The sequence below is a fragment of the Choristoneura fumiferana genome, chromosome 5, assembly GCF_025370935.1.
Source record: "Choristoneura fumiferana chromosome 5, NRCan_CFum_1, whole genome shotgun sequence".
In the NCBI taxonomy this organism is placed as follows: Eukaryota; Metazoa; Arthropoda; class Insecta; order Lepidoptera; family Tortricidae; genus Choristoneura; species Choristoneura fumiferana.
Genome location: NC_133476.1, coordinates 21,980,255 through 21,993,221, shown reverse-complemented (window position 1 = coordinate 21,993,221; position 12,967 = coordinate 21,980,255). Strand labels below are relative to the sequence as shown.

Sequence of the window (12,967 nt, the reverse complement as noted above, 5' to 3'; positions counted from 1 at the left end):
CTGTGTAATTTTTAGGTGGCATTGTTATATAATTACAGCAACAATTTTGATTCAATATTTTAGCCGCGAACGTGTTTCACACTGATAGAACTATGATTAAGGTAGGTATTAATTTATTAAACATACAGAATTCCAAAAGTGTGTTGACATTTTAGGGATATCGACGTCCAATATCAAAACGAATCATCGAAATGTATGTACGCGCATAACTTTCGAACGACGGCACTGAATTGGATAATTTTTGTATTCATTACTGCCTGGACAAGGCTTGTGCTGAACAAAATTTTACTTTTTTAATTTTTAGGGAACGGGGGCGAAGCCGCGGGCAACAGCTAGTGTAACTATAAAATTGAACATTACATTTCAATTTAAATTCTGAATTATGATGCAATTAATTGTGTGTGGTGTGAACCGTTAGTAGGTCTCCCGGGGTCGCTCGCTCGGCCGCGCTCCCTTCACACGTTTCGGCGCTGAATAAAGAGTGCGCTCGCATGGACCAGCTCACTCTGCTGAATCGTTCAGGATATTTGCTTCTGCCTCGCCCCTTTCGCTAGTTTACCTATAGCATATACATAAGTAATAAATATAAATAGCTGAATTTAAAAAAAAGTGTGTGTTCTCACAGTGTGAACACGCATTTCTTGCATAAACTTAGCTATCATAAGGTCGCGGGTGAGCAATGACATTGTTTCAGTTCATTAATAAAAACCTGGTTAAATCGCGGGATCGCTGTGGATGCGGAATGCAAAAGACCGGTCTGAGTGGAGAGCCTTGGGGAGGCCTACGTCCAGCAGTGGACGTCTTTCGGCTGACATGATGATGATTAATAAAACCGGACACACATTAAATGTAAATTTTTAACAGCTATATATATAACTTTTGGAATGTCTGTTGCTATCCAACGTGCCACCCGTATCGGTTTTCATAATGGACCCAATAATAACCTAACCAACAAAAAGTTGCAAAACCCCGACTTTGTCACTTCAGAGTTCAATGTTCTAAAAACGGCTGAACCGATTTTGATAAAACATGTCTAAGAACCATCGCTAGAAAACCTGATTTCAAATAAAAATACTTATCGCATTCAAATCGGTACACCCGTTTAAGAGCTACGGTGCCATAAACTCATAACACCCCTCTTTTTGCGTCGGGGGTTAATAAATAAGCCCTATTTCTTAGTAGTCTGTGACCTATTTGAAAATGACAAATTATTAAATTAATAAAAGAATTTCTTGCTCACCCGCGACCTTACGATAGTAAGCTTATGCAAAAATATGCGTTCATGCAGTTCCTCCACCTCCACACTATAAGAACACACACAAATCACACAAACCCATCTAATCACCACCACCACACTACAGACGCGTTTCGAACTCAACCAGAGCTCATCTTCAGAGTGACACAACCGTACACCATGCTACCAGTTGTTAGAGTAACGAACCACAACCACCGTTTAACTTGTCGTAACTCCCCAAGTACCCACATACGTTTTACGAAACAAAACAAAACTACCCACAAATTATTTTAATTTTTTTAACGTCCTTCAAAACTACCTTGATTTTATATATTTACTGTCAAGGCATGTTTTATTAAACACAAACAACAAATTATTAGTCCGTTCCATCCATGTCCGTTCCGTTACGACTTGATTAGCTCAAAAATGATAAGCGATAACTAAACGTGTTTCAAGTTAATTTAGAACGCGTTTTTAAGAACTAGTTCTTTTTACGCAGTGAGTATTTAAAATTCTTCATATCACTTGAGCTCAATAGAAAAGGAACGTGAAACATTTCTTTGGTAAAAGTACGCGTAACGAAACGCAACCTTCCATGATGGCAGATGTTGTGTGAATGTTTGTTTTTTTTTATAGTAATACCAATGTTCGATCAAATCACTAGAAAAATCGCTAAAGACTTGTCAGGAAACGGGGCAATGGTTCTGTTATAGATATAAAACAATCGGTGGTGTCGCGCGAGCATGTCAAATGTTAGTACGAGGACGCGGGTGCTGTAAGATGCCGTGCGAGAGTTGTGCTGTTCAGTTCAGTGTGTTCCGGCGCAAGCGGGCGTGCTCAGAGTGCGAGCGCTTCTACTGCAGCGCGTGCCTGCGGCGCGGCGGCGGCGCGATGTGCGCGCCGTGCCGCGCGCTGTCCACGCGCCCGCTGCAGCGCGTCGCCATCGTGCACCTCAAGGTCCGCGACCTGCAGTGTTTCCTGCAGCGCCAGAACGTCTCCACCCGCGGCTGCGTCGGTGAGTACCGCCTGCCAAGCGGAGCCCGGCTGTATCTGCCGCGCGTCCGCCGCATCGGGCTGATAACGCTTCTAGAACACTCCACACTGATATGTGATTTAGATTAAATTGCAACTACGAATGAAGTTTTATTTTGTAGTTGCATCCTATTGAGTCATACATATTGATAAATGTGCTTAACTGACTTTACTCAACACAACATTAGTAAAAGTTGTTAATTACTTCCTTTCGTAGAAATTGCAGCTTTTAAAGTTGTGTTATCCTAATAGTTATTTTGACCTATGGCTTTTCATGCAATGACTAATGGATATGGATTTTAACCTGGGCCTGCACCTTAATTTTAAAATTACATGAACTTTTGACTGAAGGGTAAATTCAAATTCAAATGATTTATTCAGTAAATAGGCCGCAATGGGCACTTTTACACATCATTCTTTAAACTACCAGTGCTTTCGGAAAGACCATCATTGCCAAGAAGAATGCGCCGCAAGAAAACATGTGAGGCCAAGTTTTCAACTTGATAAGAAGTTCAAATTGTGTACATAAAGTTGTCAAATCATACTGGGCCTGAGAACTACAGCGCAAGCCCTCTCATGCTGAGAGGAGGCCTTGGGCAGTAGGGTATAGTATAATATAGATTAAAGATCACAAAGGTATTGTTTTGAATAGCTATTTCATAACTTTACTCTGACATTGGATTGTTTTTCTTTTGTATAAATCAATAGGTATTATTGAAGAAAATACTGCTGAGTCACATTCACTCTCCAAACATATCAGATATCAATTAATGAAATGATAATCCATTGACTACTGAAGAGGATATGAATTTGCAGCACCATTCATATCAGATGTAAAAAAATGTTCTACAGCAAGTCATTTACTCAAAAGGTGCCACTGCAAACCTGCTCCAAAAAGATTCTGCTCAATCATCATGGCACAGACGAATAAATGTGTAATTGTAAAACAGCAGCTTTACAGGAAAAACAAAATCAACTTTAACAAAGATGATTAACCGTGGTGCATGGTGGCAGCCATTTTATACCTACAAAACCATATAAATATATCACTTATTTGTGACTATTTTCCCGTAAATACTGAAAATCCCTTAATTTTTTTATTTTTTTGTTATGTAAATGTCAATACTATATAATTTTAGTAAAAACTTACATGTAAAAGAGTAATACATTAATGAGTATTTGTTAATAAATATGTAAAAGCGATAACTATAATTTGACTGACAAGACTAAACACAAACAAAGGTTTAAATGCTAGTTTGCATGAATCATGCCTACAAAGTTTAACACAAATAAACATGCGAAGTAATATTGCCCATATTGGGTTCAAAAAATTATTATAGAAAGCCATGAGGCAGTCATTGCACGTTTTTTCATATATATGTAGTAACATATTTATTAAAACGGCAACATTCTTTTGGAATCTCATATATGCTATAGATTAGGAGAAAAACGAGTTTGAAAAAAAATGTTAAGAAAACATATTTTTTGCATTATCTCTGTGACAGTTCAAGATAGAGGGCTTAAAGTTGGAGTGATTACTAGTTATGAGGTGACAAACAATTGACATTCACCAATTTAACTATTCCTCACAGGGGCCACATGGCCTTCCTTAGCCTGCTAAACCCTTTAGAAATGGTGCAATAATGTATTGTGTTTTACAGAGAAGGAAGAGCTGGTGACTCTATGCGTGGCGCACGTGAACAGCGCGGCGTACCGGCGGCGCGCGCCGCGGGCGCCCTTCCCCTCGCTCAAGGGGTTCACCACCAACATCAACGTCTTCCTCAGCTCCGCCTTCGACCTGCGCGCGTCGCCGCCCCCCGCGCCCCCCGCGCCGCGCTCCTACCCGCCGCATCCACAGCCTGATGCCAGCAGAGGTAGCCACATTTCTTGAGGTTCCCTTATACAAGATGGAAATTTTTAATGCCACCCAGAGGGAAAGTACTCTCAATACCGAAGATAGGAATTTTTAAAAAGAAATCAAGAATCAAAACTGCAATAAGGCAGTTCTAGAATTTTTATTTTTAAATTAAAAAAAAAAAAGTATTACCATGTTTGTGAAACAGATTTGATTTTTATCAATTTATGCCTTAACAACATAGGCTTGTTGGCTGTTGGATGGATCCCCAAGTGTGGCAAGTGTATTTTTAGAAATCTTAAAATACAGTTTGTCAACACTATTTGTGGTTTTAGTCTGTCTGAATGACATAACATAGTAACAAAACTTACCAAAAATTGATGATGTATGAGTTTGATTGTATTTAAGAGCATGTTAGAGTTAGACCAAAGCCTTTGTTCCCAGTTTCAAAAAACTGTCTCTAAAAACCACTTATAATAGTTATAATATAATACAGAGATAACAAATGATTTCACTGTTGTTGAAGATAAATTCAGCAACTAATATATTGTTGACTCATTTCAAGAATATCTATTTGTAATTATGGACAAAGGCCAAAAGTTTAATTTTATCAATGAGAATACATATTATCACAGATATGACTTATAGTCTTTATCTATTTATGGTACTCTCATGTAATGTAAACAAATATGAAAATTGTGTGCAACTTGCAGGAGGCTGCGTGAACGCTGCGCACGCGCACGCGCCTCACCGTGAACGCTTCTCCGCCACGCCAGGTCTATATTTTTTTCACACCTCTCCTTCAGAAAAGTAACTTTTCCTCCTTGTTTTTTTCAAGTTTCTTAATGCTCGGTGTGAAAAGTTGTATGAACTCGGGAGCAAAATTATTTTCATCTTGGGCGTTAACACTTGAATTACGCTCAGGATTCTATTGCAGAATCCTTCGCTACATTCTGGATTCAATGTACGCCCTCGCCGTAAATACAATATTTTGCTCCCTTGTGACACAAATAACTATTGTTCTTGTAACGCTGGATACAATTTTGAACATGAAACTACCGTGAGACTCACTCATATTAAATATAATGACCCGGATAACTCACGTCTTAAATCGAGTTTAGCCCGAAACGTTATCCGGAGTTATCCGGGTCATTATATTTAATATGCTGGATACAATAATTATCACTCATACTTGTAGAGGCATCTGTTAAGTACAATATGTAGGTGCCAAGTTCTATCCATTGAAATATTCATTACCTATTATTTTGGAATGTAAGGGACTGTTTCACCATCCATTGATTAGTGTTAACTGACGGTTAAATGTGATGCCGTCTCTATTTGTTTTGTTCGAATAGACGGAGACGGCATCACGTTTAACGTCAGTTTAATCAATGGATGGTGAAACAGCCCCTAAGTAAATCTAAAAAATATGTATTGGATATAAAATTACTAAGAAGCTTTAAAAATTACAAAACAGATTCACTGTCCATACAGTCTGCATACACAATGTGGGACAGTGCAGTCTGGGTTTCCGGATGAGGAAATTAGGAAATACCTGGGTAAGGGCCGCCACATACACTCGGAGTTCCGTTTCGGAATTTCGATTCGTAATTCCATAAATACATCACACACGTACGGTTTAGGTATTTCAATTCGGAATAATTTTGAATGGGAAAAAACTTCGGACGGAAAACTACTGTTTGTATGTGGTAGGTCCATAGATTTGTATGGATTTACTGCGTTCGAAATTCCGAGTGTATTTGGCCGCCCTAAATCCAGAAGGATGGGAACTGGCAACCCCTGTTTTATGGAGGTGCTTGTGTGTTCAGGCGGCGAGGAGCGCATCACGGTGCCGCTGCCGACGGGGGGCGCGGGGGGCGCGGCGGAGGCGGCGGGGGGCGCCCACGTCGACACGGCCGACTGCTTCGAGGTCGAGGACTTGGACGACGCCGGCTGGGAGTTCGTGCGCCGCCCCGCCGAGCCGCTGCCCAACGGTACGCAGACAACCCTCATGGTGCCATCAATATTGCAGCTCGACACAGACCTACCGATTCCGTTCTATTCTACCTATAATAGAGCAAATAAGATTTGAAATCGGAGAGATAAAATCGTCAAATATCGTCTAGGGCTTACTAGAATATCCGGGCAGCGAGCAATCTACAGCATCGCCGGTCAGACGTTATGATCGATTGACGTGTGTGTGATAATGAATTCAGATTCGTCTTATCTGTTCTGAACAGAACGGGTAGATAGCTGGCTTAAATTTAAATAAAACTACTGGAACTTGATAGAAGCACAAATTTGGAAGTTTAAGAATCTACAACAAAATATTCGCACTTGTGCCCGTTAGCATATTGCACTCGCGCAAGTTTTGTATACGCCTTAAGCAACTTGTTTCGGTATAGACTCGGAGGTGCTCCTAGCAGCGAGCGAGGGCTCTCTGCCGGCGTCGCCGCTGCGCGCGTCGTCGTCGCTGGAGCTGCGCTCGGCGTCCTCGCGCGCCGCCAGCGCCGAGCCCGACAGCGCCAGCCTGCAGGACGAGCCCGTGCTGCCGCGCGCCGCGCCCGCACCCGCCCCGCGCCCGCACCCGCCCCCGCCACCGCCCAGCCACAGACACCCCCCGCCAACGATGACTTAGACACCAGTAACAGTAAGACTACTTTAAAGTTACACTCATCTCATCTCATCTCAGTCTATATACGTCCCACTGCTGGCACAGTGTAGTTAATTATCATTAGGACCTGGCATCCCCACTGCAACCAAGTTTCACTATACCTTCTGTGAGCACAGAGTGAAACAAGTACAACATAAGTCCTATAATAATGTACTGTATTGCTGTTGATGCCCAAATAAATAAATAAAATAAATTTGCATTCTTAATGCTCATAAAAAAAAAACCGTGGTGGCCTAGTGGTTTGACCTATCGCCTCTCAAGCAGAAGTTCGTGGGTTCAAACCCCGGCCGGCACCTCTGAGTTTTTCGGAATTCATATGCGAAATTACATTTGAAATTTATCACGAGCTTTACGGTAAAGGAAAACATTGTGAGGAAACCTGTAACACACCTGTGAAGTAATTCTATGGTATGCGTGATGTTCCCAATCTGCGTGGGAACTACAGACCAAGTTTAAAATAGGCTGGGATGGCAATGTTCGTAACAAAAATAATGGATGTCAGTTTTCAATTTAAATCTTATTATTTATCTCACTTATAATCACAATCGTCTTCACTCGTTCTTTCTCGCACTGGAATAACAATCGTAAACCGTTATCGTGTCGCTCGTAATCATTATCGTATAATAATATTGTGTGACAGAAAGAACGGGTGAAGACGATTGTGAATGCAGTCGCGAACAATACGGCTTCAGAGGTCGCGATCGCAATCAAATGACAGTTTTTGTATGTGAAATCTGTCATTTGATTGCGATAGCGAGCGTCAGACACGTTAGGCAATACGGCCTCTGATCTCCGAGACTTGGTTATGAGCAAAGCAAATGGTATTTTATGAAAAAAAAATGCTTATTACTCAATGTCACAAGTCCGTGATGCTTATTACTCAATGTCACAAGTCCGTGAGCACCACAAATCTATACCTCTCGTTTACAATTTTCGCTCGATAAAGCGAGGTAATGTATCAGCAGGTGCATCCCAGCTGGTGGCGCTGGAGCAGCTGAAGGAGGAGAGCGAGCTGGAAGCGCTGAGCGTGCGGCAGCTCAAGGAGCTCCTGGCGCGCAACCGCGTCGAGTACCGCGGCTGCGTCGAGCGCGCGGACCTGCTGGCGCGCGCGCGCACGCTGCTGAGGGACCACGTGCGCTACCGGGACGGTCAGTGCACAAGCTTAGGGCGCTACTGCCACCGTCGAGCGCGCAGAGCAAAAAATAAAGTTTAGCTGTCTCTTTCTTTCATATTATGCCATCAAAAGTAAAGGATATATTTTTTTTTAATTTTAGTCGTTTTAAGTTCCCTATACGTCGGATTCTTGCTTGTTTTGTTGTTGCACAATAGGACGTGACTTTAATTGCTGAAAAATACCACCTTAGTCCTCAATAATATGATTAAAGCCACGAAATTTCCATAGTTTTGTGTAACTGAAAAATTCCGACGAAACAAGAATACGGCGAATCGGGAACTAATCGGCTGATAATGATGATTATAATTAATCTGTGAATAATTCCGTGTAACAGTTAATTATCATCAAGTACAAGTATATTTAAATTTATTTATTTATAATTAATTGTATATTTGTAATATGTTTGCAGAGCTGGAGAGCCTGCCGCTGGAGGAGTGCTGCAAGATCTGCATGGCGGCGCCGCTGGAGTGCGTGCTGCTGGAGTGTGGGCACATCGCGGCCTGCACGCGCTGCGCCAAGCAGCTGGCCGAGTGCCCCATCTGCCGCCAGTACGTCGTGCGCGCTGTGCGCTTCTTCCGCTCCTGAACGACCCCTTCGACGACCCCATCCCCACCCCGCACCAGGCGAACAGGTGCCTAGCTACAACGACAAGCCGGTACGACCAAATTTGCACGAAAAACATACTGTTTATGCAAAAAATGTTTGTGCTAGTTACATGTCGAGAAATCATACAGTATCACGCATTGATTATGATCGTACAAGTTTGATCCCAGACATGTTTGAGGTATATGGGTATAGGTTTGAGGTATAGATTACACCTTTCGCTGTAATCTCATGTTCCTTACGTAACTGCTGGGTGCCACCTTGTTAGTTGTATACCTCGACGCCTCGTCGTGACGCGATGTCGGTTATGTTCTACATCTAGAACGCCTCGAGATCCTGCCAGTAAGGCTTCACCTATCTTGCCATTAGTGAATGTAGCAGTTCAAAACTGAGAAATAGGTACAGAACAAAAAAATAAATATAGGTACCTAGTCTTTCTGTTTGAACTGAGCTAGTCCTATTATCTGCTTTTGTTCCCTTAATTGCAAGCTAAGTACTTTAAAAAAAAAGTAAGTATGAACATTATAGATTATCAACCCTACACTTTTGGTTAGCGGTATATTTCTACGAAGCGCATTCTTCCTGAAATCGAGCGATTATAAACAACATTATTCTTTGATATTAAGAGAATAAAAGCATATGATTATTTTATGTCGATTTTGATTTGTATTCCGGAAATGATAGCTCAGTTCAAAAAGTAAAGACTGCACAGTGGACGCCTTTACGGCAAAATGTTTCACTTATGTTTACGTATATGAAAACGTTTTGACATGAAAGTGTTCCTGTGGTATTGACGTTAAATTTTGTACTAGTCTTACGCCAAGATAAGCAAATAGAATAAACACCGATACCTCAGTACAAAAGTCAGCAAAATGTTTGGTAACTAGACACAGAATACTCGCTGTATTTCTCATTCCGATAAAAAGTGAAACAAAACGTAAAAAATATTGCTCTAGCATTTCAGTCGTACGCAATCACTCACGATTCAGTCATTTCGGAACGTTTAGCTCTAAAGCGGCGATTCATTTTAAATATCATCGTTTGTATGGGACACTAAAAAAAGTACTCTATGTTTTGTGAATAAAAATATAAATATAAATAATAAAAATATGAAATTAAATAGATGCACTTCTACAAGCAAAACTTAAAAAATTGCAAAACAAACAATAATGAAATAAAATAATGAAACTTTATTATTCATGAAAATTAAATCGAATCAGTTCTTTAAACTTTGGTCTATCTTAAGAACGATAACGCAAATGTAAATAATACAACAAACTCGTTCGTATACATGCCATAGCTAGTTGTTGTTTATAGCATTATAGCAGACAGGAATTTAGATTTAACTGAAATATATTGTGGTTGTTAAGTAAGTCTGAAAACCGTCGTAGTAATAAATTAAGCGTTCGCATCGCGGAAAATCGTTTAAGACATCTCTTTTACCGCGTTAAAAACAACATTCACACAGTCGTATTTTACTCTAATAAAGACAAAAGCTTCTATAAAGTAATAGTACAGACTGGTTTCAGAATACCTGTAAATTATCGTTTTTCTTTATATTAGAGCGTTAATACTGATTCAAACTAAGAATAGAATCAACGGGATTCCAACATAGAGTTAAAACTGTGGCCAGCAAAGCTTGGTCAACCAGTTCATCGCTACTAGAGACTATTCCTCATTATGAATTTTTGAACTAGTAGAATAGAACTATAAGTACTTGTACTTATTGCTATAGTCGTTTTGTAATTTATATTTACATGATATAGCCGTTATTGTCTAAATTAAAATTTAAACAATAATTTAATATACGGATTGTATTGTTAATTACCTGTATGCGACCGCATATGAGTACGAGTAAATTTACCGGTTAGTATATTAATAGATATAAAACTGCTAATACTGATGGACTGGAAGGAAATAATTCTGGCGGATGGTTAACAGCTCGTGCTTATGGTCATTGGGTTATTTGTGAAGGCTTTATTTGTATTGGCGAATATTGGGATTGTTTTGTTATTAAAGTATGCAATTTAAGTACATTTTTACAGTCAAGGTCATACGTAATTGTGTACTTAGAAAGTGCCTGTCGATTAATTTTTAACTGATCATTAGACTCTGTAATTAGGCAAACCACTTTATGCTGCCAAAAATAAATAGAAGTACATAATTTATGGTCTTGATTGTAGTTGTGCGTGTTATATTTATTAGCTCAAAATGCTTTAAAAGTAGAAACTATGTAAATTGTAACGGGATTTGTTTTATAAATGACGTAGATTTAGGTTCAACCATGTTTGTCATGTCAAAATTTCGCACCTGATTTTAATTATTTACCAACTATGAACCGTACTCAATCTTCCGCCAGCTAATTGTAGCTCTCTATGTGTGATAGTGGATTTCAATATTTTGTCTCAAGTCCAACTTTTAATCCGAGTATAACCTGATTTTACGAAGCAGCAAATTACCTATATTTCTGTTAGCAAATGTTGCCTCTTGATTACATGCTGTTAAGTATTTATGACGTGTAGAATTGTAATTTGTTTTTTTTTATTCAACTGGATGGCAAACGAGCAAGTGGGTCTCCTGATGATAAGAGATCACCACCGCCCATAGACACCTGCAACACCAGGGGGATTGCAGATGCGTTGCCAACCTAGAGGCCTAAGATGGGATACCTCAAATGCCAGTAATATCACCGGCTGTCTTACTCTCCACGCCGAAACACAACAGTGCAAGCACTGAGCTCAACTGGTATACATATTTTAGTAGAGCGAAACCGTATGACTGTCACATGATTTCCGATATTGGTGCCGTAAATCTAGTATCACTTCAATGATACGAGACTCATAATATCGTATTTAGTGTAGATATATGTTAGAACGCTAGCAACAATGGGGCTGTGTTGTATATTATTTTTTAGTGTATTTTTGACTGGATGTCGTGGGCTGATCCAAGGTCCACTCGCAGGAGGCACCGTAGGGAACGATGGTTAAAATGTAATAGCGTAGGCTTAACTGCACTACTCATTCTATGGGGTTTCTGTAATGCTATCCACAGTTATTCGTGCGGTATAACACCCAATTAAATATTGATCTCTTCAATATGTTGTTGAATTCGTTTTAATCCAAATTTTAGATTAGGTTTATTTTTCGGCAGTTTTATTTTACATATTTAGTGTAAATTTAGATTCTTGCTGTATATTTACTCTCTTAAACTGTATTGTATATAATAGTCATTGGTATTTTTATATGTAGTAAGGAATAAATATTTTTATCGGGTTATGTTTGGCGTATTGGGAGCGGTATTTACAGTTTTATATTAGTGCGGCGTGAACCTGTACTGCCTTGCTGACGATATCAACTGTAAGTCAGGTTTTTGTTCTTTGATAAAATTAGACTTGGGCGTTTATCACGTGGTCATTACACTGCGAAACGTCACAAGTAAAAAACCGTTGTACCGCACACCACAACTGGATGCGGCGGCCGCGTGGTAACTGCCTTAAAGTGGGGCCACATGCAGTCGCTCGTCGCTCGTTTGCAGCGATAAATCTGGTCACGTGACATATAGCGATAAAGCTGAAAATGTTGAACTTTATCACTGAAAAAAAAAACTTCTTCAATTTCGGCAAAAACACTTTTTTTTTTTTTTCATTCACTCCAATTTCTTTTCTTTGTACTACTGCCACGACTGCTACTAATACTAAATGAGATTAAGAAATCAGCTTCCAAGACCGAGATCATTCCTGCAAGCAGCCATCTGGTCGCTGCTGCTCGACGCGGCGACTTGACGCTACTTTTTTGAGTCGCGGGAAATTCACAATCACATTCGAAATGGGGTCACGTGACCAGATTTATCGCTGCAAGCGAGCGACGAGCGACTGCATCTGGCCGCACCCTTACTGCTGGTGCGAGTAGCTCGCCAGGCAGGGTAGCCTGACTTACTTCCACCCATTTGTATATACGAATGTCAAATTGTCACGACTCCATATTGAATTGTTGTATTTCCGTATTAAAATTATAAGTGCGCGTGTAGATTAAGAACTTTCGGTTCTGTTAACTTACGCCGAAAACGTTGCGGGTATTTTGTTAGTTCGCAACCTACATGTGCACGAAATGTCGACTCGCTTCGATGAATAAATGGAAAAACCTCAAACTTGTTTTATTTTTATGGCAACCAAGTCCTCATCATCAGCCGGAAGACCTCCACTGTTGAACAAACGCCTCCCCCTTAGAACGCCACAATAAAAAACAATTCGCCACCAAGTAGCAACTCTCGCGATATCGACAGTTAAGTGGGAGGCTTGCCAAAGTTACTTCTTCCGGCTCGTGGTCGCCACTCGACGAATCTCCTCCCTCAACTGTTTTATGTTCTTCGAGTGATGTGGCTTGCCCATTGCCACTT

At 40.3% G+C, this 12,967-nt stretch overlaps 2 protein-coding genes across 2 annotated transcripts in view; both read left to right on the top strand.

The window, feature by feature from the left end:
• The window catches only part of LOC141428434 (uncharacterized), a 314,383-nt gene that overhangs the window by 178,672 nt on the left and 122,744 nt on the right, over window positions 1-12,967 (top strand). The window lies entirely within an intron of this gene.
• Window positions 1,788-12,718, top strand: LOC141428430 (E3 ubiquitin-protein ligase rififylin-like). The gene is given in 8 exon segments (XM_074088426.1): window positions 1,788-2,249; window positions 3,928-4,140; window positions 4,835-4,897; window positions 5,951-6,115; window positions 6,527-6,697; window positions 6,700-6,771; window positions 7,758-7,943; window positions 8,379-12,718. Coding segments are annotated over 8 exon segments (1,281 nt in total). The 5' UTR covers window positions 1,788-2,014; the 3' UTR covers window positions 8,555-12,718.